This window comes from Geotrypetes seraphini, chromosome 5 (assembly GCF_902459505.1).
Source record: "Geotrypetes seraphini chromosome 5, aGeoSer1.1, whole genome shotgun sequence".
Lineage (NCBI taxonomy): Eukaryota > Metazoa > Chordata > Amphibia > Gymnophiona > Dermophiidae > Geotrypetes > Geotrypetes seraphini.
Window position 1 is genome coordinate 119,717,014 of NC_047088.1, and position 25,215 is coordinate 119,742,228.

Sequence of the window (25,215 nt, forward strand, 5' to 3'; positions counted from 1 at the left end):
ACTCTCCTGTGAAATGAACCAAGATTTTACAAAATCTGCAGAGGCTTAAAGTGGATATTGCATTGTTGCAGAAGACACACCTTACTGACTTAGAGCATGTTAAACTGCAGAGAGGTTGGGTGGAACACTGTTATCTCTGCAGCTGCGATCGGGAAGAAGTGGGGAGTGCCTATCCTTTTTCGTAAATCGGTGACTTCACAGATCACGTCGATTGTTGATGCGGGTGGCCGTTATGTCTTTTGTACGGCAGTGATTGTGGGAGTTACGGTGTTGGTCAGCTGTGTTTATGCCCCCAGTTCCTAGGGTTCGGTGCTTGGACCTGTGCTCTTCAACATATTTATAAACAATCTGGAAATTGGTACGACGAGTGAGGTGATTAAATTTGTGGACGATACAAAGTTATCCAGAGTAGTGAAGACGCAGGAGGACTGCGAAGATCTGCAACATGACATAAACACGCTCGAGAAATGGGCTGCGACATGGCAAATGAGGTTCAACATGGATAAGTGTAGGTGATGCATGTCGGTAACACAAATCTTATACACAAATACAGGATGTCCGGGGCGGTACTTTGAGAGACCCCCAGGAGACTTGGGAATACTGGTCTACAAGTAAATGAAGCCGTCCGCACAATGCACAGCAGCGGTGAAAAGGGCGAACAGAATGCTAGGAATGAACAGATCGGAGAAGGTTATCATGCCACTGTACCAGGCCATGGTATGGCCCCACCTGAAATACTGCGTCCAGCACTGAACATAAGAACATAAGCATTGCCTCTGCCGGGTCAGACCAGGGGTCCATTGCGCCCGGCAGTCCGCTCCCGCGGCGGCCCTCCAGGTCCATGACCTGAAAGTTTTCCCTACCTAACCTAAAATGTCCATACCCTATTCGCTCAATGTCCTGTAAGGTAAACCTCTATCTGTACCCTGTTATCCCCTTCGCTTCCAGGAAGTCATCCAGTCCCTTTTTGAACCCCAGAATTGTACTCTGTCTTATCATCTCTCCGGGAAGCACGTTCCAGGTGTCTACCACCCATTGAGTGAAGAAGAACTTCCTTGCATTCGTTATGAATCTGTCTCCTCTCAGTTTTTCTGAATGACCTCTTGTTTTAGTTGTCCCTGCTAGTCTAAAGAATCTGTCCCTCTCCACCTTCTCTATGCCTTTCATGATTTTATAAGTCTCTATCATGTCCCCTCTCAGTCTCCGCTTTTCCAGGGTAAAGAGCCCCAGCCTGTCTAACCGTTCGGCATATGAAAGGTTCTCCATACCCTTTATCATCCTCGTTGCTCTCCTCTGGACCCTCTCGAGTATTGCCATGTCCTTCTTGAGGTATGGCGACCAGTATTGGACGCAGTATTCCAGATGTGGGCGCACCATTGCTCGATACAGTGCCAGGATAACTTCCTTCGTTCTGGTAGTGATACCTTTTTTGATAATGCCCAACATTCTGCTCACTTTTTTTGAGGCCACTGCACATTGCGCCGCCGGCTTCATTGTGTTATCCACCAATACCCCCAGATCTTTTTCTTGGCTGCCTTCCCCGAGTACCCTCCCTCCCATCGTATAGCTGTACATGGAGTTCCCCTTCCCTATGTGCAAGACCTTACATTTCTCCACATTGAAGCTCATCTGCCATTTTTTTGCCCACTCACTCAGTTTGTTCAGGTCGCTCTGCAGTTCAGTGCATTCCTCAACAGTTCTGACCCTGCTGGAGAGTTTTGTCATATCCGCGAACTTGATAACTTCGCACTTCGTCCCCGTTTCTAGATCATTAATAAATATATTGAACAGCAGTGGTCCCAGCACTGACCCTTGCGGAACACCACTTGTGACCCCTATCCAGTCAGAGTAGTGCCTCTTTACTCCTACCCTCTGCTTCCTGCCCGCCAGCCAATTTTTGATCCATCTGTACACGTCCCCTTCCACCCCATGACTCCACAGTTTCTTCAGTAGGCGTTCATGGGGCACCTTGTCAAAGGCTTTTTGGAAATCTAGATATAAGATGTCTACGGGGTCACCTTGGTCCAATTGTTTACTTATCCCCTTCAAAGAAATGCAGTAGATTCGTCTGGCATGATCGGCCTTTACAGAAACCATGCTGGCTTGATCTCATCAGATTATGTTTTCCTATATGCTCATTGATACCTTCCCTGATCAGTGATTCGGCCATCTTCCCCGGAACAGAGGTTAAGCTCACCGGTCTGTAGTTTCCCAGGTCGCCTCTCGATCCTTTTTTGAAGATCGGTGTAACATTCGCTATCTTCCAGTCCTCCGGGATTACCCCTGTTCTCAAGGACAGGTTGCAAATATGCTGCAGTAACTCTGCTGTTTCATCTCTGAGCTCTTTAGTATTCTCGGGTGGATCCCATCTGGGCCCGGAGCTTTGTCAGTTTTTAATCTATCTATCTGCCTGAGAACGTCTTCGAGGGTTACCTCCATGCATGATAATTTCTCCTCTTGATCTCCCCTGAAGATTTTTTCCTGTTCTGGCACACTGGATGTGTCTTCTATTGTAAAGACCGACGAGAAGAACTTGTTTAGCCTACCAGCCACCTCTTTTTCCTCTTTCACCACTCCCTTCCGGTCACCCTCATCCAGGGGTCCCACCTCCTCCCTCGCTGGCTGTTTCCCTTTCACATATCGGAAAAATGGTTTGAAATTTCTTGCTTCCTTGGCCAGTCTCTCCTCATACTCTTTCTTGGCTTTCCTGACTACTCGGTGACATTCTTTTTGATGCTTCCTGTGCTCTCTCCAATTTCCTTCGGTTTTGTCTTTTTTCCACATCCGAAATGATTTTTTCTTGTCTCCTATCACTTTCTTTACTTCACTGGTTATCCATGCAGGGTCCTTAGTCTGATTCTTTTTGGATCCTTTCCTAAATCTTGGTATATATAGGTTTTGCGCCTTGTTTACTGTGTCCTTGAATAGGGACCAAGCTTGCTCCACAGTCCAAGTTTCCTTGAAGCTGTTTCTGAGCTTCTTTCTCACCATTTGTCTCATGGCATCATAGTTCCCTTTCTTGAAGTTAAACGTTGTTGCCTTGGTTCTCTTTCCCTTAGGTAATCCTACTTGCACTTTGAACTGAATCATGTGGTCACTGGTTCCTAGTGGTACCACGACCTCCACACCCTTTGCGGGTCCTTTCAGCCCATTGAGGATCAGATCCAGAATCGCTGATCCTCTCGTTGGTGCCTCGACAAGTTGTTCCATGAAGCAGTCCTGAACAGCTTCCAGGAACTCCGTTTCCCTTACACATTTTGAATTTCCAAGACACCAGTCTATCCCAGGATAGTTGAAATCTCCCATAACTATGGTGTTTGGGTTCTTGCATTCCCTTCTCAACTCGGCTACCATTTCTGTATCCTCAGCTTCAGTTTGCCCAGGTGGATCCGTTGCTTCCTGGTACTTTGACCCACAATGACCAAGTTGGGCATTTGTCGCTGCTGTGTCCACAGTGGTTGAGTGAATGGTGTCCCTTATGTATAGTGCTATTCCTCTTCCTTTCTGGTAAATCCTGTCTTTTCGGTAGTTTGTATCCTGGCAGTACTATGTCCCATTTGTTTTCCTCGTTCCACCATGTTTCTGTGATCCGTATGATGTCTAGTCTCTCATTATTGGCCATGACTTCTAGTTCCCCCATTTTGTTCTTTAGGCTCCTTGCATTAGTATACATGCCGTTCAAGTCCTGGCATTTTCCCTTCCTCGCTATTTTCCCTTGCATTTCATTCTTCATTCTGTCCCCTTCCTGACCTGCCAACTCCTGAGTATTGTCTCTTTTGTCTTCTCTTTGTGGTAGATTCCTATTGCCTTCCCCTTGTGGCGTGTTCCTATTGTCCTCCTCTTGTTCCTTCGCATCATCCAGTCCCATTTTGACTTCCCCTTGTAGTATGTTCATCCTGTCCCCCTCTCGCTTCATCTGACTCCCTTGATTGTTCACAGTCTGTTGCTTGCCACTTGTGCCACTTGCCACTGGTTGCCGTACTTGAAGAATGACACGGTACTACTCAAAAGGGTCCAGAGAAGAGCGACTAAAATGGTTAAGGGGCTGGAGGAGTTGTCATACAGTGAGAGATTAGAGAAACTGGGCCTCTTCTCCTTTGGAAAGAGGAGACAGAGGGGACATGATTGAAACGTTCAAGATAATGAAGGGAGTAGATAAAGACAGGTTGTTCACCCTTTCCAAGGTAGGGAGAATGAGAAGGCACTCTCTAAAAGTTAAAAGGGGATAGATTCCGTACAAACGTAAGGAAGTTCTTCTTCACCCAGAGAGTGATGGAAAACTGGAACATTCTTCCAGAGGCTATTATAGGGGGAAACACCCTCCAGGGATTCAAGACATAGTTAGACAAGTTCTTGCTAAACCAGAACGTACGCAGGTAAGGCTAGACTCAGTTAGGGCACTGGTCTTTGACCTAAGGGCCGCCGCGGGAATGGACTGCTGGGCACGATGGACCACTGATCTGACCCAGCAGTGGCAATTCTTATATCAACCTCCTAGTTTCAAGTTTTTATTAAAATTTGATTTGATCACATATCTTGTTTTACTAAGCGAACTACAATAATAAAAAAGCATTAAAAGCCATACAATTATAATTTCAGAACTAAATATAAAATAAGGTAAACTAAACCAACATACAAGGGGCTTGGTATCATAACTGCTTCCTTGGAACTGTGGCGGAGTGGGATCTTGAAGATTGAGGGGGCCTAGTCCCTCCAAATCTTTGGTGTTCTTAAATGATCTCTGGCCTGTCACCCTAGGGTCCCGAGGCCTGCTTTCTAGTAAGGATTTCGGCTTACGGTCCTGTACACTGGCAATAAGATCATCCAGGCCTTTCCCAAAAAGTAACTGTCCCTTAACTGACAGTTTACTCAGGGTCACCTTTGAAGAGGCATCCCCTCACCCACTGTCTGATCCATAGAATCCTGCTGGCAGAAATTGAGTAAGCTGACATTTTACTCATGATTCTGAAAAGGTCATATAGAGCATCAGCCACATGATCCACCCCAGTCATTAAAAATGGGAAATCTTAGTCCATGATAGTGTCTGGATCATGGTGCAACTAAGAGCTGTAAGCTTGTGCAATGAAAGATGCTGTTGCGGCTACTCTCAAACCTGATACCATCGGAAGGAAGAACTCGGCAGAAGATCCAGGAGCATCCCTGCAGGTGATATTGCTTCTTCTTCCATAAAGCTTCTAAGAGGCTGGTAGGCCCGCTCCAGGAGGCGCAAATGGCCGACCCAGGGAGTTGCAGGTTTGGGGTTTTGCCAGTTTTGACCCACAATCAAGCGCAGAGGGGTGTTGGACTCAAATAGGTAGGGAGGGGGACTGCTGCTGCACCCACGAAGGGGGGAGAGGGTTGCTTAGACCACTGGACCAGCTGGAGCTGAAGGGAAAGGAAAAAGGGAGACAGTTTTTGGATCTGGTCTAAGGATTGGGGGGAAGGGAAAGAGGTGCTGGGCCTAGAGAATGACAGCAGGAAAAAATTTGTCCCCGTCAACGCCCAGTCCCCACGACCACTGTCCCTGTCACTGCCCCATCCCAACGACCACTGTCTCCGCTCCGTCCCCACTTCAACCTAGAAATAGGGGCAAAACATCGGTCCAGAATGACAGCCACGACGCTCAACTTCCGAAAAGTGAATTACGATGATATAAGACGCATGGTGGGGAAGAAGATTAAGAAGAGGATACACGCTGTAAAGACGCTAGAGCAAGCATGGTCTCTTTTCAAGGATACGGTCACCGAAGAGCAAAATCTATATATACCGCGTATCTACAAGGGATCAAAAAGGAAAAAGAATAAAGAACTGGTATGGCTCACTGCAGAGGTTAAGGAAGCGATCAGAGACAAAAAAATCTCGTTTAAAGAATGGAAAAGATCAAAAACAGACGAAAACTGGAATAGGCACAAACAACATCAATGCAGATGCCATAAGGCAGTAAAAGGGGCCAAAAGAGACTACGAGGAAAAAACTTCAAGCCGTTCTTTCGATATATCAAGGGGAAACGACCCGTGAAGGAAGCGATGGGACCGTTGGACGACCAAGGAATAAAGGGAACACTAAAGGACAGACTAAAAACATTTTTTGCATCTATATTTACCGAAGATGATATACACAGCATACTGGAACCAATCGGACTATATGCTGGAAGTGAAAACGGGAAACTGACAGGGTTAACGGTCAGTCTAGAAGAGGTATGCAGGCAAATTGATAGGCTTAAGAGCGATAAATCCCTGGGACAGGAAGGCATCCCATCTGAGGGTCATTAAGGAACTAAAAGGGACCATAGCTGAACTGCTTCAACTAATAGCCAATCTGTCAATCAAAACGGGAAAGATCCCGGAGGACTGGAAAGTGGCGAATGTTACGCTGATCTTCAAAAAAGATTTGAAGGAAGACCCGGGAAACTACAGACCGGTGAGTCTGACCTTGGTACCGGGAAAGATGGTAGAGGTGCTGATAAAGGATCGCATCATTGAACACCTTGACGGACAGTCTGATGAGGACCAGCCAGCAAGGTTTCAGCAAAGGAAGATCTTGTTTGACGAATTTGTTGCACTTCTTCGAGGGAGTAAACAGGCAGATAGACAAGGGAAACCCTGTCGACATTGTATATCTGGACTTTCAGAAGGCGTTCGACAAGGTTCCGCATGAACGACTTCTTCGGAAAATTGCGAGACATGGAATCGAGGGTGAAATACTCATGTGGATTAAAAACTGGCCGGAGTATAGGAAACAGAGTGGGGGTAAATGGACAATACTCGGACTGGATGAGCGTCACCAGTGGGGTGCCGCAGGGCTCGGTGCTTGGACCCGTGCTCTTCAACATCTTTATAAATGATCTGGACATAGGTACGATGAGCGAGGTGATTAAATTTGTGGACGATACGAAGTTATTCAGAGTAGTGAAGATGCAGGGGGATTGCGAAGATCTACAACGCGACATAATCAGGCTTGAGGAATGGGCATCAACATGGCAGATGAGGTTCAACGTGGACAAATGTAAAGTGATGCATGTCGGTAACAAAAATCTCATGCACGAATACAGGATGTCCGGGGCGTTACTTGCAGAAACCTCCCAGGAAAGAGGCTTGGGAGTTCTGATCGGCGGCGGCAAAAAGGGCAAACAGAATGCTAGGAATGATAAAGAAGGGGATCAAGAACAGATTGGAGAAGGTTATAATGCCACTGTACCGGGCCATGGTGCACCCTCACCTGGAGTACTGCATACAGCACTGGTCACCGTACATGAAGAAGGACACGGTATTACTCGAAAGGGTCCAGAGAAGAGCGACGAAGATGGTTAAGGGATTGGAAGAGCTGCTGTACAGCGAAAGATTAGAGAAACTGGGCCTCTTCTCCCTCGAACAGAGGAGATTGAGAGGGGACATGATCGAAACAGTCAAGGTACTAAAGGGGATAGACTTAGTAGATAACCTCTCCAAGGTTAAGAGAACGAGAAGGCACTCTCTAAAGTTAAAAGTGGATAGATTCCGTACAAAAGTAAGAAGGTTCTTCTTCACCCAGAGTGGTAGAAGACTGGAATGCTCTTCCGGAGTCTGTCATAGAGGAAAAGACCCTCCAGGGATTCAAGGCAAAGTTGGACAAGTTCCTGCTAAATAAGGGCGTACACTGGTAGGGCTAGTCTCAGTAGGGCGCTGGTCTTTGACAGGAGGGCCACCGCGTGAGTGGACTGCTGGGCATGATGGACCACTGGTCTGATCCAGCAGCGGCAGCTATTATGTTCTTATGTTCACTGTCTCCACCCTGTCCCCACTCTATGGGGCGGTGGATGGCCTTTTCCCTGTACCCACAGTGAGCACTTTCTTCCCCCCACCATTTTGGCGGGTTACCTGCTGCTACCCGCGAGTAACAGCCACCGTGTCATTCTCTGGCTGGGTCCATATGGTGGGTGGAGTGGAGCAGGAGGGAAGGGAGAGGTGCCAGACCCACACCTGGGTGCTGAAGGGAGGGGATAAAGGTGTTGAACCCATGGTAAAGGGGCTAGAGGAAAGGGAGAGAGGTGCAGGACTTGGAGGAAGAGAGAGAAGGGAACAGAAAGAGAAAAGCTGAACCAAGGGGATTAAGGAAGAGTGAGGAAGGAAAGTGTGAGAGACACATTGGTATAAGGGAGTAAGCGAGGGGAGAAGTTGGACACAGGGAGATATATAAGAAGAGGAGAGATAGTGGGCATGGATGGGAGCAAAGGAACGGACAAAAAGGGGAATGCTGCAAGGGGTGGTATATGGACACAGCGGATCTACATTGGCATGAATTTACTAATCAATTGGGAAATTTTTGAAAAACTATAATATGCAAATTGTCTGGCAGGAATATTTAGGATTGGACAAGTTCCTGGATGAAAAGTCCATAGTCTATTATTGAGAAAGACATGGAGAAGCCACTGCTTGCCCTATATTGATAGCATGGAATATTGATACACCTTGGGTTTTGGCCAGGTACTAGTGACCTGGATTGGCCACTGTGAGAACAGGCTACTGGGCTTGATGGACCATTGGTTTGACCCAGTAAGGCTATTCTTATGTTTTTATGAAATGCTCCAATACATTTCAAAGCTAAAGTTTTATCTTGGATTAACTCACAATTCAACATGGCACTTTTACCTCTGGGACACATAATAATTACTCAAATTGTTAAAGATCCTAAATGTGCAAAATCCCTCGTAATTATAGGCCGATTGCTGGTATTTTTTAATAAAACTCAGAGGGATTAGTGAATTCAGCACATAATAATTACCTTTAACGTTTTTCAATTTTATATTCTTGCCAGTCAAGCTTTCACCCTTACCATAGTAATGAGACGGAATTAGCTTCATTATTCAATCATCTTTTATCAGCTATTCAGCGTAGGTTCAAGAGCTTTGATCATGCAATTCGATCTTAGCAGTGCATTTGATCTAGATGACCATCGTATCCTTTTGGGATGTTTGGAAGCTATAGGATTGACTGGCAATGTGTTCAATTAAAGGTTTCTTAGTGTCTCGATCTTAACAAGTATGTTTGGACAATGTCTTTTCCTATAAATGGAAAAATGTATGTGGGGTACTGCAGGGTTTCCTTCTGTCTTCTACACTGTACAATCTTTAGCTTGTTCCCCTCGCGCTTTGAATTTCTTCTTTGGGGGTAAAATTATATAGCTATGCAGAACATATTACCATACTGATACCTATAACAGCTTTCACAAAGGACACCCTATCATTTAATCAATCAATCCTTGAGGTTGTTGAAATATGGATGAAGGATTTCAGATTAAAGCTTAATCCAGATAAAACAAAATTTTTATTGACTTCTCCATCCGATTCGATAAAAGATGACTCAATAAGACTGAATGCCACAACTTATTCTATTTTGCCGATTGTAAAAATTCTGGGAATCTATTTTGATCGTAAACTGTCTTGATTTCCACATTAATTCTCTAGTTAGAAAATCTCATGTCTTACTCTGGAAACTAAGAACAATTAAGTCGCACTTTGACTTTTTCTCATTTAGATTGCTGGTTCAATCTCTTGTTCTTAGTACATTGGATTATTGTAATGTGCTCTATCTTTTGATATCCAAGAAAAATTTTTAAAGGTTACAGATTATCCAGAATACTGATGCGAGTTTGATTTTTGGACTGAAAAGATCTGATCACGTGACGGAGTATTATCATAAGTTCAGCTGTATATGTTTTAAGGCTCTAAGTGGGTTATTACCCAGTTATCTCATGGATCATTTAAAATTTGACAATAGAAAACATCTACGTGATTTTCGGATCTTTGACTTTCCTTCTGTAAAAGGAAGTGTGTATAAACGTTTCTTTTGTAAGATCTTAGCATATCAGGCAGCATTATGGGATGTATGTTAGTATGTATCTTTCTATCTCTACTTCTTATCTGGCATTTAGAAAATCTATGAACACTGATCTATTTGGCAAATGTTTTGTTTAGCTGTGCTTATACCATGTATACCCTGTATTTTAATTTTTGTTAACCGCACAGAACTGCGAGGTAGCTGCAGTATATAAAAAATTTTGTTATGTTATGTAACCTACACCACCAATGAATCTACCTTTGAAGGAAACAAAAGGCTAGTTAAATGCAGCATCCATCAGATAGGCTTTGATGTAGCTTTGGCCACCTGAAGGGGTCCCTCTGGAACCTCCCAAATATCCATAAACATTTTTTGTAATGTCTTGATGTAAGGGAAAGCAAGAGGTGCTGCTCATTAGCGAGCACTGCATGGCAGAGGACCCAGGAGCCTCTAGCTTCAATTTTTGGAGGAATTCCGTGATTATCCCTATAAATGCTGAAAGTTCCTCACCAAGATCAGGGCTCTCCCCCCAGAAATGAAGCTTCATCTTCTGCTATAGAGGCATCTGAATGGGAGAGCAAAGGCATAGAAAAACCCTAGACAGAGCAACAGAAAGAACCCTAGACTGAGCATCAGAAAGAAGGGATCCTTGAGATTACTTATGGATATGCAAATATTTAAGATACTTAAAACAACAAAAGATTAGGTTTTTACCTCTGATAATCTTCTTTCTTGTAAATCCACCCTATATGCTCGGAACTGGTGGGAAGTAGTCATCCCCTGCTGCCAGGGGCAGTAGGAACTTCAATTAATAGAAAATGATCCCCTCCTACTGGATACCAGTTAGTCTTCAAGAAGCAAAAGTCTTTAAGAAACAAAAGAGAGAGGGGGGCATGGGGAACTCCACGCCAAACAATTCTGCTCATGTTAACATATTCAAAACAGCAACAATGCAAATCGGAAAACCGATTATGAAACTATAAAACAGGGTTATAGGGAGACACAGCCTGTACAGTTAGAAGGAGGCAAATATCCCAAGGACCCTGCTAATCTGACTCCATAGTTAAATAGATGGCATTCCAAGAAAGGCTGGTCTGAGACTGAAATCCAGCTTACCAGTAATCGGCCAGGTGACCTCTGAATCGGACAGAAATAGGGCAGGCTCCCAGGATTAAGGGTGGATTTACAAGAAAGATTAGTAGAGGTAAGAACTTAATCTTTCGTTCTCGTACAATCCCCCTTTATGCTGGGAACTGGTGGGACATAACAGAGCAGTCCTTAAACATCAGGTGGGCCCGATGAGCCTGCTGCCAACACCGATGCCCCAAAAGCAGCATCCTGCTTGGCCGCCATATCAATCCGATAAAACTTGGTATAGGTGTGCAGAGAAGACCAAGTGGCCGCCCTGCAAATCTCTTCTGGCGAAACTCAAGTTTTCAAGTTTCAAGTTTATTAAAAATTTTGATTAAACGCAAATCATGGTTTCTAAGCGTTTTACAAATTATATTTAAAAAAAGGGAGACATAATAGACAAATATTCACTCAACACTAGACCAACAAAAACATTAAGAAAGTTGGGAGAATTACAATTTAAAGTAAAGAATACATAAAGGGAAGACCACAATAGGGAGGAGTGACAATCAGGATTATCGAGCAGCTCTGGCGAAGGTAGAAATCTATTTAAGGGTCAAATGCATCATGGAAAAGGTAAGTCTTTAGATATCCCTTAAATTTGGCTAAGCTTTTCTCTGCTCTGATATACAGCGGAAAAGAATTCCATATTGTGGGGGATGTGACTGTGAAGGAAGTAGCACGACATGAACCAATAATATTAAATGATGGTGTATGAAGAAGATACTGAGAGGAGGATCTTAAGACTCATGTAGGTTCATGTGGAATAAGAAGTTCATGAATAAAGGCTGGTTCTTTAGATTCCTGAGAAATACCTCTAGTAGAATGGAAATCTAGTAGAATGCAAACCGTGACCTGCATCCTAGTGCACCCTGTGTCTTTTTGGAATGCCCCACAGGAGATTCCAGAAAGAAATCCGACAAGAGGTTGGTAAAATTCCAACTTGAGGCTGTTGCATAGAACCTCTATGACCCATCGGGCCAAGGTCACCGTCTCCCACTCCGCCAGAAAGTTCAATAGGTGCCCTCTGATGCATGGGAGAGAGGTCAGAGGCCTGGGGTCAGAACTGCTTCTTCAGGGGAGCAGGGGACATCTGTTTGAGAACTGTTTATGGGACGGGCCTCCAAAACGTCTTGAAAAATTGAATCTTTGCCACATGGCTGGGGCCCAGCTTACTGTTGTGGGTGACTGAAGAAATGAAAATTAGAATGCCCCAAACTCCTACAGGGGCATGGTCTGCTACCCAGAAAAACCTTAGGTTTATGGTCCTGAACACTCGCCATGTGGTCATCCAGACCTTGGCCGAACAGGAGTTGTCCCTTGAATGGTAACCTGCTCAGAGTGGCATTAGAGGAGGAATTACCGGACCACTATCGTATTCTTCTGGCAGACACTGAATAAGCGCCTAGCTTGGTGAAGACCTTCATCATGTCATATAGGGTGTTTGCCAGATAGTCTACTCCAGAAATCACAAAATACAGATCACAAAGGACCATGACATCAGGATCATGGCGAAATTTGGAATAGAACGCCCGTGCGACAAAAAAAGTGGGCGCGGTCGCTAGGATCCCGGCCACCACAGAATCAAAAAGGCATTTAAAAATGAACTCTACCTGCCTGTCCTGAACATCTTTCAAGACCACTCCATTATCAGAGGGGAGAGAGGTACACTTGGTGACCTGAGGCACAGCTAAATCCACCCTTTGGAGAAGTAAAGCGCTTGGAAAACTCTGGTGCCATGGGGTAAAGCTTTGCCATGGCCCAAGCACATTTAAGGGGATCCTCTGGATTATCCCAAACTTCTGAAAGTATCTGGACCAGATCCGATTATCAGAAAAGGAGGCAGAGAGTCTTTGATCACTCATCAAGGAACATTCCGCCTTGGCAGCCTGATCCGACTGCAGGTTCAATTCCCGTAAAGATTCTGAGATGACATCTCAAGATGATTAGGCTTGAAGAATCTGTGAACGGAGGGATTGTCCACTAGATCTCGGGAGCCACACAAATCCTGATCATGAAGGTTAGCTAGATTAGCCACATCAGCGGATGCCCCTGAGGCGCCCTGAGAAAGTGGAATGGAAAGAGATACCAACTCAATGGCAGGCATCATCCATCTCTGTTCTGGGTCCCTGTCTGAGAGCAAGGGACAGACTAGCGTCCAGCGGAAGTGAAGAACCAGCAGGTTGTGTTGGCCTCTGAGGGGGACCCAGAAGAATGGACTTTTTAACCAAGTATGCCTGATACATCATATTCACAAATTCCGGGGGGAAATATCCCCCCTCCCCGGCAAGGGCCGCTCTGTGTGCCTCAGATTTGGAGGGCTTAGATTTATGAAACTTTTCACCGGAACTGCGCTTGCATTTCACCGAAACACCGCTATCACCCTTCTGAGGGTCTCCAGGCACGATTTCCACGGTGCATGCAGCAGTAGATCCAAGAAGGACCTCTTCAGAGGTGGAAGGCACAGAATCCGGGCACACCTTTGCGGTCTATGGTGCACGTGGAACACAGCTACGAATCAGACAGCCATCTGCTGCAAACAAGGCATGAATCCATGCTATCATGTCCTGAGGCCATCTAAGAAGTTTGGAGCAAAAACGAAGCTTCTAAGTATAAAAAATATACTTTAAAAAGTTTAGAAAAAAATCTAAGATGGCAGCCCTGAGTGCCGATTTTGTCCTAAAATAGCCCAGGAAAAACACAGAGAATCCTGGAAAACGGTAATTTTGCAATTTTAGAGGGGGGGGGTTAGGGCATACAGGGAAATCAGCCAGAAACCCCCTTTTAGGACCCCCCAAAATCGCTAAACCAGGCAGGCAAACAGCTACTCACTGTGCTTGGTGTTCTAAGGGAGAAATGGCAGGCAAACAACACAGAATGCAGGGAGATCTCAAGCCTCAGGAAGCTGGAAAACTGGATTTCAAGTCTTCTGATTGCCTCACCTGCCCGGTCACCCTAGTCAGTGACTTCCAAGACCTCTGGATTACACAGAGAAGGTAGTCCAGTCCCGCTCAAGGGCAAACCTCCATGGAACCTCGTAGCCTGCACTCTACCCACTAGCGGATGAACCTAGGGTGAGCTAGCTCTTGATCCCGGAGCCCCAATCTGACGTGCAGGCTGTCTGGGGGGGCTTACTGCAGTGGCAGGTAACCCTCCAGAGACAGACTTTACTCCAAAGTCTGTGATCTCCCACCAAAAGGATGTCCCCATGGGGTATTTCCACAGCACAAGGGCAAACCCGCAAAAAAGGAGTAAAATAATACACTAAATTTAAGAAATGACACACGAGCAGAAGAGAAGAGCTCCTATAGCTTGGCTTGTAGGAATTTCAAAACTAGTATCCAGGGAGCATGCTCCAGTAGATAAGCACAGTAGGAAGGGCTCAATTTCTATTAATTGAAGTTCCTACAACCCTAGCAGCAGGGAATGACTACTTCCCAACAGTTCCCAGCATAAAGGGGGATTGTACAAGAACCTTATTTATGGAAGCTTTCACTGAATGATTATGTTCCAAAAGAACTTTGGAGGTGTAGTCTGATTATGTGCTTGTCATGCCTTATTTATGATTGTATTTTGTAAACTACTTAGGTTTGAGCAGGTGAGAAATTTTTTAAAAATAGAGTCATTTACACCTCAGTCGTCTTCCAACTGAACTTCCCTGACATGGCACTACTGGTGAGGAACTGCACTCTTGGGGGAAAAATCCCCCAGGGCAAGCAGGGCCATGATCCCTGATGGTTCAATGCAGCCTTGGTTAAGCATGTAAACTGCAATCATCATTTTAAGGAATTTGGGGGGGGGGGACCCCTGACCAGGACATATGACCCCTGTGGACGCTGCCTAGTCCCTTTTTGAGGTTTTCCAACCGTGTTTTGCTGGGGACGGACTTGTGATGGTGATAATTATATTATGCAGATTATAAGGGGGCCCATAATCCCATATATATGAGACACCCCTTACCTGGGAACCTGAAAAGACACTAATATGTATATATAAAAAGATGTAGCGGAATGATAGAAATGCTTCAGAGATTTCTGACACAGCATAGTATAGACAGCATGCATAGTACATATTTTTTCTTGTATCAGTGGAGCAAAGAGAAATACAAGGTTTAATGTCTGGAACAAGATGCTAAAGTCATAACATAACTTAGAAATAACAGAAAACTGTTCCTGAAAATAAGCTAGGGGGTCACACTGACATAAGAACTAAGATATTTGTCACTTGTAGAGTTAGGGGAAATCATGCGATTGTAGCCTACAGAAGTACATTGACTAGTAAATGTTAAAGCTTTTGTTAAATGGATGTTTACAATAGAATAGAGCAGGGCTGCCCAATTCCTGTCCTTGAGATAAGAACATATGAACATAAGAAGTGCCATCTCCGGAATAGACTCTAGGTCCATCAAGTCCGGCGATTCGCACACGCAGAGGCCCCGCCAGGTATACCTTGGCATAGCTTTAGTTCCCATATCACTCTAAGCTTCTCATAAGGAGATGTGTATCTAGCTTACCCTTACCCATGTCACTTTATGCCACTCATAAGGAGATGCACATCTAACTTACCCTTAAATCCTAGAACGGTGGATTCCGCAATTACCTCTTCTGGGAGAGCATTCCAGGTGTCCACCACTCGTTGCATGAAGAACTTCCTGATATTTGTTCTGAACTTGTCACCCCTTAGCTTCAGTCCATGTCCTCTTGTCCATGTCACATTGGACATTGTAAATAATTTTTTTCCTGCTCTATTTTGTCGATTCCTTTCAGTATTTTGAAAGTATCGATCATATCCCCTCGCAGTCTCCTCTTCTCAAGGGAGAACAATCCCAGTCTCTTAAGTCGTTCTTCGTATTCCAAGTTCTCCATGCCCTTTATTAGCTTCAGTGTTCGTCTCTGCACCCTCTCGAGCATTTTTATATCCTTCTTTAGGTATGGAGACCAATGTTGGACAAAGTATTCCAAATGTAGTCTGACCATCGCTCTATAAAGCGGCATTATTACTTTCTCCGATCTACTCATGATTCCCTTCTTTATCATGCCTAGCATTCTGTTTGCTTTCTTTGCTGCCGCCGCGCATTGCACCGACGGCTTCGGGGTCCTATCGATTAATACGCCCAGGTCCTTTTCCTGTTCGGTTCTTCCCAGAGTTGCACCTGACATACTATACTTGTGTTCCTTATTTTTTCTGCCTAAGTGCATCACTTTGCATTTTTCCACATTAAACTTCATCTGCCATTTATCTGCCCATTTCTCCAATCGGCTCAAGTTGCTTTGGAGTTCCTCACTGGCAATGAACATGCATGAGAAAGATTTGCATACCAAGAAGGCAGTGCAGGCAAATCTCTCTCATGCATATTTATTGTGGATATCCTGAAAACTTGGCCTGCCAGTAGATCTCGAGGACTGGAATTGGGCAGCCCTGGAATAGAGCATGTCAACAAAGTCAGCTTTAACTCAGTGAGAAACCATGTGACTTGAATTTAACCAACAGAATATTGCTAGAGTATGCAATTTGTAATTAGATCCTAGTAAAACAATTGTAATCTAATTGGAAGATGTACCAACTACTCATGTTTAATAATGAATTAATTGTTGATGTCATTACTCAAATAAAATGGCCAGTCACTTGTATTTGGGCGAGACTTTTGGTTGTCATCCTACCGATTTGTAGGATGCCAAAACGCTCCCAAGTCCTTGAATGTTTAAATTACACTTTTGAGTCTGGTAGTTTTTTCTTGGATTCCTCTGAAGATAGAGATAAGAACTGAGGGGCTATGTAGCCTGTTCATGTAGTTATTTTGACCAAATACTTGCACTGTTCTCTAGCTCAAATTTGGACTTTTTCCTCTGTTCCTCAGGCCAATTGGGTACTGACACTCCCCATCCCTAAAGGACAAGCAGCTCCTGCGAAGCACGTGAACATGGATACTCCTTGAATGGCCATTCACCACAAATTTGGCATGAGTCTAAGGTATCCTGGCCTGAGTATATCCCACTTGTTTTGAAGCAAAAACAAGGTGTTCTGAGACAGATAGAGGCTTTTGTTTTCAAACTAAAAAATCCAAGATGGCCAAATGCAGTAGCAATTTTAACATTAAAGCAGCCTAGGGAATTACAATGAGAAATTAAAAAATAACAATTTTAGAGATGAAAGAATCTAACTCTAATCTCAGAAGCGAAGACAATCCAATTTTAAATATCCCCCCCCCTCACAATTTGGTTTGCTAGGCTATCAGACTGTTACTCAATGTGCCATGATGTGTGCTGGGAGCTGAAAATGTAGAAGTTGCAAACAGCTTACAGAGAGAACCTCTGCCTCAATAAGCCTGGAGTCTGGACCACTTGTGTCATCTGACTGCCTTTTGGGCCTGATGTACTGACTGGAAAGCTCAAGTCCACTGGAACCTGCACAAGCAAAATGGGGCATGGAAAGCAGTAGGCCCCAATCTTGGATAAAAACCACCATGGAGCCACACAGCTTGCGCTCAAACCCTCTGCAAATAAACCTGGAGTGAGCTGTGCTCCCAAGGGAATAGTCTGCAGGCTATCCAAGTGATATACTGCCAAGCTATCTGCCCCTTGGAAGCAGACTCTTAACCTCAAGAGTCTGCATTCTCCAACAGCCACAGCTGTCCCACAAAAGGGATCCTCTGCAGAACTGAAAAGCCTTACAAACGGTAGCAAAAATGATGGAGTTTAAAGTAAAAAGAAATACTAGCAGAAAAGACAAGCTCCTACTGTCTCACTTGTATGAAGACAACTAAGGAGTTGAAGAACAACCCAGAGAGATGGGAGGAGGAGCAAAAGAATACAATGAAGCTCCCTATAAGGGATAGAGTGTCTGTCATACTAGAAATTAATATTTTACATCTGCTTATAAATGAGCAGCATGAGGTGAAAAACAGGTAAATTTGGAATCACCAGCTTGGCTCTCTAGCAACGAGGAAGAGCCAAGCTACTGTCAAGGTCTACTCACCACAGCTCAGGTAGATGACCGTCTGGTTCATTCCACACAAAAGCTATAATAGAAGCTGCTGAGTTGTGGCTATGTCCTATCTAAACTCAAAATTCCCAACATACCCAAAACTATGACAAACTATTGTAGGGATTATTAACAAAAAATGCATGTGTGAGAGAGAGCTTACTCCACTTAGAGCCCAAGCAAGCACAAACTATGAAAATTTATGAACTATGAAAAGTTAAGAAAGCAGATGTGAAAGGCTTCATTTCTTGAAGCACCAACTTTCCAAGTGAACATATTTGTTAATTATTTCACTAGTATCTTGATATGTAAAGGGAAGATGTAAAGCTCAACACAACAAACTTATAAAAACAATTTTAAGCCTGTAGTCTCACTGGAGGTAGCAAAAATATAAACTAGTACACACTTTTTCCATACCATTTAGATCACTTGGTTTATTGATATGGGAATATTATAGTTTTTATTTATTCTAGTCTCTCCTTTTGTATAGCAGTCCCATGGTCCTTAGAAATACAGATACACTAAATGACACTTGAGGAACATTTTTGAAAAGCAAAATGTGAGCAAATCTATTATAGTGTGCTATATGAGAATGATGAAACTGTGGATCTGGTAGAAGAAAGCTGTAGAAAAAAAGTAGACACTTACTATTAATTCTACTGTTAATTAACCAAGTCACAGAATAGAAAATGTGTGACAGATTCTAAAATAGAAAATTTTCCTTTTCTTGCACACATTCTCAATCTAGAGCAGTGGTTCCCAACCCTGTCCTGTAAGACCACCAGCCAGTCAGGTTTTCAGGATAACCCTAATGAATATGAATGGAGCAGATTTGCAAATCTCTCTCTGCGTATTTAATAGGGCTATCCTAAAAAAACGATTAGCTGGTGGTCCTCCAGGACAGGGTTGGGAACCACTGATCTAGAGGATTACTAAATTTAGAACTCCATCAGCAGGAAGGAGACATCAGTTTTCAAGAAAAGCCACGTAGTCAGTCAATCTGGCCAGCTGCTGCTCATTTGGAATTAATGCAACTGGAGCACATTCTGTGTAAAGGAAAAAAAAAAAAGGGGGGGGAGAAAGAGATAAATCAATTTGAATGAATGTTCAAAGCATCCCACTGCCTTCTGAAACCATCCCCAAAAGTATGTTTTTAAAAAGTAACACCTTTAATAAACCCAGCATGCAATTTATCAGAACTGCAGTGCACTAGGAAACTCTGAAAAGAGAGCAGTCAGCAAAACACACTAGCTGTCTGCTCCCCCATTCATGTTATGTTCTGTATGATATGACATGAAAAATGTAATCTATGGCTACAGTTTTTAGAAAGGGTAGTGTCTTATACTTTGGCTATAATTCACATCTTTTCCTGCTTCTCTTAAAATTAAGTGATTTTAACACAGATTAAATAAATTATATGAATAAAGGACCAGTGATATACAGTGCTGATAGCAATAAGTAGACTCTCCATTCAACCCTATTTGACAGAGCACCACAGCTCCCGATCAGGCTTATTTCAGTTCTCAGACAGATGCACACAATTCTGTAAATGTATCTCATTCCCCATCTGCAGCACCTCCTGTTATTAAAGTACAGAGATTTACACAACTCATTCCTGGCCCACAGACTACCTTCTAATATTCTAGTAATGAAAACTATACATAAAGTTTTGCCAGTGCATCTCACTCTGACCTATAACAAAGCAGATAACACACAAATAATTGGTTCATCTAGGAATTGGTCCACACCGATAAAGATATATCCCAGCTGCCAGCTATAGAGCATGTCTGCCTATATTGATCCTTATCCCAGGCAGTTTTTAGTATCCCTAACTCCAGTTCAACACCAGCATCCCTGTCCATTTCCAAACAAAAGTTTTCACAATAATCATAGATTCTGATTTCAGAGGTCTGTTCTGATTAGTTTCCTCCATCCCTCTGCTGAACTAAAAGGATTTTGTAGGCCTTCCAAGGCTTGTTTGTGAATTGAATGCTACTACGAGGTGCTACCCAAAAGTCTGGGGAATGTGAACAGCGTGCGCTAACTGGATATAGTATGCCATTCTGCCACTAGAGGTGTCTAGCAGTATGCTTTGTGAATCAGTGTGCCAATGGGTGTGCAGCTGAGTGGTTGTGTTCTGTGCAATTTTGAAAAGTTGTGTTTTAGTGACTCGGCGGATTTCGATTTGATGGATTTTAATGAGCAAAGAATCTGCATCAAATTTTGTTTCAAACTTTAAAAAACTGCTGCAGAAACCTATTGTATGCTCCAGGAAGCCTTTGGAGATAATGCTATGTGCCAAAGCAAAACCTTTTTTTGGTACAAACGCTGAACATCTGTCCATGGTGATGACCGTTCCAGACAACCATCAACAAGCACAACACCAGAAACCATAGCAAAAGTTCATGAGACTATCCTTGCAGATTGTAGGCAAACTATTCATGATGTTTGTGAGATAGTAGGACAGTCATACTGTGAGGTTTTCAAGCGGTTGAGCGGCAGCATTCAGCACAAACACCCAAACAAGTAGAAAAACAAAAATGGTTGCACCACCATGACAATGCATCCGCTCACACATCATTCGTTGCTCGACAATTCCTGACTTCCAGAAACATTACAGTGATTACACACCCTCCCTATTCATCTGACCTTGCCACCATGATTTTTTCCTATTACCCAAAATGAAATTATGACCGAGGATGCTGTTTTAACATGATTGAAGAGATCCAGGCAGAATCGCAGGAAGTCCTCAAGGCACTCACCCAAGATGACTTCTGTAGATGAATTGACTCATGGGAAAAACGCTGGGATCGCTGTATACATTCTCAAGAGGACTACTTCGAAAGAGACGGTGGAAACTAGGAGTTTCTGTAAGTAATTTTTTTTTTTTTTTACAATTGAATTCCCTGAACATTTGGGTAGCACCTCATATACCAGATGATAATCAGATTATAGCCAATTCAATAGACCAAAAATACCGGCAATAAAAACTAACCATGTGAAGTAAAGCCAAAAGCTATTATGGAGCAAAACTGCCACCTACCTGGCTTTTTAGGCATTACCATACGAGTTGCTGAATCTGCTTGCCAGCCTTGTTCTAATACTCCTAGAAATCACAATTTTTTAAAATGAAAAGTTAAGATATATTTTTAGTATTGTATCTTAAATTTTACCTAGAAACTGAACATAAGTAAACAGCATTCAGACATCTACATTTTAAGCATATGATTGCAGTTTTATATTCCTTATATTTAGCCTACAGAAGCTGCCTTGGCTATTGGATTCATTTTCACCAACCCAATCCAGGTTTTACCACACTACATGTCTAAAAATATGGCCCTACTAATTTTTTTTTTTTACTGCTTTACTAGATGTACGTCTGCAATGCTGTTTAAATAACCCTGGTTTCTTTTAGAACAAATGCATGCATGCATTTCAGGGGAACCCAGATTGGATAATTCAGTCTATAATATGGGATAACTGATAACTCACAATAAATTCAATATACTGTGCTTACGGATCTGGATGTCCATTAACTATTCCTTCTCTCAGTGGCGTACCTAGCCTATGTGACACCCGGGGCCCATCATTTTTTGACACCCCCCCATCTGTACAAAAAACATGATTTTTAGTAACAAGCCACATGTCACACATGAGTACCTAGGAAAAGGCAGCATCTTACATACTGCAGTGAGCAGTACAACATCAATACACCCATTGAAAACTAAACAAGCCAGACTAGTACAGATCATTCCTGCAGTCAAGCCTAACAAAAAAACCATGTCTTTCGAACACACAGAAAACACCTTTGCCTAGTATGGAATATGTAATCACAAACTAACCCCTCCTTCTTTTACAAAACTGTAGTGTGGATTTTAGCCACGGTGGTAACAGCTCTGACGCTCATAGAATTCTGAGCATCAGAGCTGCTACCACCACGGCTGGCGTTAAAAAACGCTCCACAGTTTTATAAAAGGGGGGATAAAATAGAAATACATAGACAAAGGTTAAATTGAGCCAGTAAGAAGCTGAACTCTGCATACTATGCACCACAGAAACAGTGACACGTCTCCTAAAGCAGTGTTTTTCAACCGCTGTTCCGCGGCACACTAGTGTGCCGCGAGATGTTGCCTGGTGTGCCGCAGGGCCGCCATCAGGGCAGTACTACCAGTCCTGCATTCAGGGGCCCGGAGCTGACAGGGGGCCCGAGGCAGGGGCGCCAGTAGCTCGCCAAGGCAAAGTGAGTCGATCACCCAGGACTCACTTTGTCTTGGCGATCTAATCTATCGAGCCGATAAGTCTTCTTCTCCCCGACATCAATTCTGCAGTCGGAGAGGAAGTTCGGGCCAGCAAATCGCTGCCTGGCTGGGCGGAACTTCCTCTCCGATTGCAGAATTGACGTCAGGGAGAGCATGCGTCGGCGTCGGCTTTGGGGCCTGTTATCCATTGGTGGGTCCTGTTCCCCGATGGCAGCGGCAGTGGCAGTGGCTTGGGGAACGGCAGGGAGAAAGAAAGAAAGGGGGCAGGCAGGGAAACAGAAGGAAAGAAGAGAAACAGAAAAAAGAAAGAAAGGTCAGGGAGAGAGGAAGAAAAAGTTGGGGGAGGGAATGAGGTGTGGAGGAGAGAAAGCATACAGGCTGATAGAAGGGAAGAAAGATTGGATGCACAGTCAGAAGAAGAAAGTGCAACCAGAAATCACCAGACAAGGTAGGAAAAATGATTTTATTTTAAATTTAGCAAAGTGGAGGCAGTATTACCACAGTTTTCAAAGGAATTTGCCCAAATAACTTAATAGTTAACTGGGTAAATTCCCAGAGATGAAAACTTCCCTTCACTTACTATGCACAGTTCTGAATTTATATCTGCTGTCTATATTTTACAATATGGTCACCTTTTACTAAACCGCAATAGTGGTTTTTAGCGCAGGGAGCCTATGAGCGTCAAGAGCAGCGCTGGGCATTCAGCGCAGCTCCCTGCGCTAAAAACTGCTATTGTGGTTTAATAAAAAGGATGGAGGGTATATTTGTCTATTTTTGTATGCTATAAAAACCAAATACAGAGAGAGACTGAGAGCTGTTGACGAAGAGCTAAGTGTGTGTCTTTCTTCGATTCCAGCCAGAATATCAGCTTTGTGTTCAGCCAAACAGGCCCAGGTTTCGCACTGAATAAAGTATTTTATAATTTTTCACTATTCTGTTTACTTAATATTTCATAATAAAGTAATTATAAAATACTTTCTTTGTGTTTATTTGATTCCTATTCAAGAGAATTACTTTATATATAGTCAATACTGTCCAGTGTCCAGTACTGGTCGCCGTACCTCAAGAAGGACATGGCGGTACTTGAGGGAGTACAAAGAAGAGCAACCAAACTGATAAAGGGAATGGAAAATCTCCCATATACCGACAGATTGAAGCAGTTGGGACTTTTCTCCCTGGAGAAGCGAAGACTTAGAGGAGACATGATAGAAACCTTCAAGATCCTGAAGGGCATAGAAAAAGTAGACAGAGACAGATTTTTCAAATTAAGGGGCACCACAAGTACAAGGGGGCATTGGGGGAAATTGAAAGGGGACAGGTTTAGAACAAACGCTAGGAAGTACTTTTTCACTCAGAGGGTGGTAGATACATGGAACGCGCTTCCAGAGGCTGTTGTGGACAAGAAAACACTAAATGGATTCAAAGAAGGTTTGGATAGATTCCTAGAAGAAAAAGGGATTGGGGGGTACAGATAGGTATAGACCATTGCTCAGGCAATGGGCCTGATAGGCCGCCGCGGGAGCGGACCGCTGAGCAGGATGGACCTATGGTCTGCCTCAGCGGAGGCAACTTCTTATGTTCTTATGTTCTCTACTTCTCTGTCAGGAGGCTCAAAAGATTTGGATTTGGGCAATCCTTCGCAACATCTTTCTCAAGCTGTTAACATACAAGGGGAAAAGAATTATCTGACAGACAAGCTCATTCTTATGTTCTTATGTTCAATATAGGCACAGAGTTAAATTTTTTAACATTTTCTAATGGTGGTGTGCCTCGTGATTTTTTTCATGAAACAAGTGTGCCTTTGCCCAAAAAAGGTTGAAAAACACTGTCCTAAAGCAATAAATAAATAGAAAATATTTTTCTACCTTTGTCTTCTGTGGTTTCTGCTTTCCTCATCTTCTTGTAACTCCCTTCCATCCACTGTCTGCCATCTCTCTTCCCCTATATGGCATCTTCTCTCCTTCTATGCCCCTTCCAGAAACTGTATGTCTTCCATCTCTCCTTTCACCCCCATTGGTCTGGCATCTCTCTCTTCTCCTTCCCTCTCCCACACCTTTCCTCTGCAATCCCTTTCCCTTTTTTCCCTCATTTTCCTTTTCAATTTATTTTCTCCATCTGTCTAGATTACGTTCTTACTACCCTCTCATCAATGTCCTTTTTTACTATCTACCTAAAGCTTCCCACCTCTTTCCCTCACCCCTCCAGTGTTTCGCTAACTCAATTATTTTCTCATCATGTGCCCTCCTTTTATTTAACCCCTCCTTCCATCATGTACCCTCTTTCTCCAATCCTTTCATCTAGTACCTTCTCCTCTCTCTGTCCACTTCCATCCAGCGTCTGCTCCTTTCTCTTCTCCCATTTCCTTCCTGCATTTGCTCCCTTATCTCTCCCATCTGCACTTCCATCCAGCATAGGCTCCCCACTACCATCCAATGTCTGCCCTTTCTCTCGCCATCCACCCCTCTTCAATCAGCATCTGCCCCCTTTCTTTCCCTCCAATATCCTCCCCTTATGTCTCTCCCCTTTCTCTGTACATCATTTCTATCAGCACCATCCTTCCATACCACCCTGCCCCCTTTCTTTCCCTCCACCACTCTTCCATTCCAGCAATTCTGCTTCTTTCTCTCCCTTTATGCAACAAGGTCCCACGATGACTAGCTGCTGGCTGCCAGTCCACCCCACTCCGACGTACTTGCTCTGGAGCGGACTTAGCAGCCGCATGCTGGAAGGTCCGGTGATGACTCGTCTGCTGGCTCTGCTCTGGCAGACGCAGGGAGTTGTGGCAAAGTCTCGCAATGACTGCGTCTGCCGGGTCCACCACCTCCGACGTAACTTACTTCTTCTGGAGCAGAGCCGGCAGACAAGTAATTGCGGGACCTTCCTGCACCTCAGAGCGGCTGCCGACTCTGCTGCAGAGAAAGTAAGTCAGAGGTAACGTGACCATTTATTTTTTTCATCAAAAGGGGACATCTATTAATTGACTGTGTATCCTTTCTTTCATTTCTTTCTTTCTGCACTCAGGCCCAACA

At 43.8% G+C, this 25,215-nt stretch overlaps 1 protein-coding gene across 5 annotated transcripts in view; it reads right to left on the reverse strand.

Moving 5' to 3' along the window:
- Nucleotides 1-18,341: 18,341 nt before the first annotated feature.
- Nucleotides 18,342-25,215, reverse strand: part of COPS8 (COP9 signalosome subunit 8) — a 430,770-nt gene continuing 423,896 nt past the window's right edge. For all 5 annotated transcript variants that reach the window (XM_033944267.1, XM_033944269.1, XM_033944270.1 and 2 more), the window contains 2 exons: nt 20,971-21,033; nt 18,342-18,973 (listed from right to left, as the gene is read on the reverse strand). In XM_033944267.1, the coding sequence (XP_033800158.1) occupies nt 18,894-18,973; nt 20,971-21,033 (143 nt within the window). In that variant the 3' untranslated portion in view covers nt 18,342-18,893. The remainder of the gene's footprint in view (nt 18,974-20,970; nt 21,034-25,215) is intronic.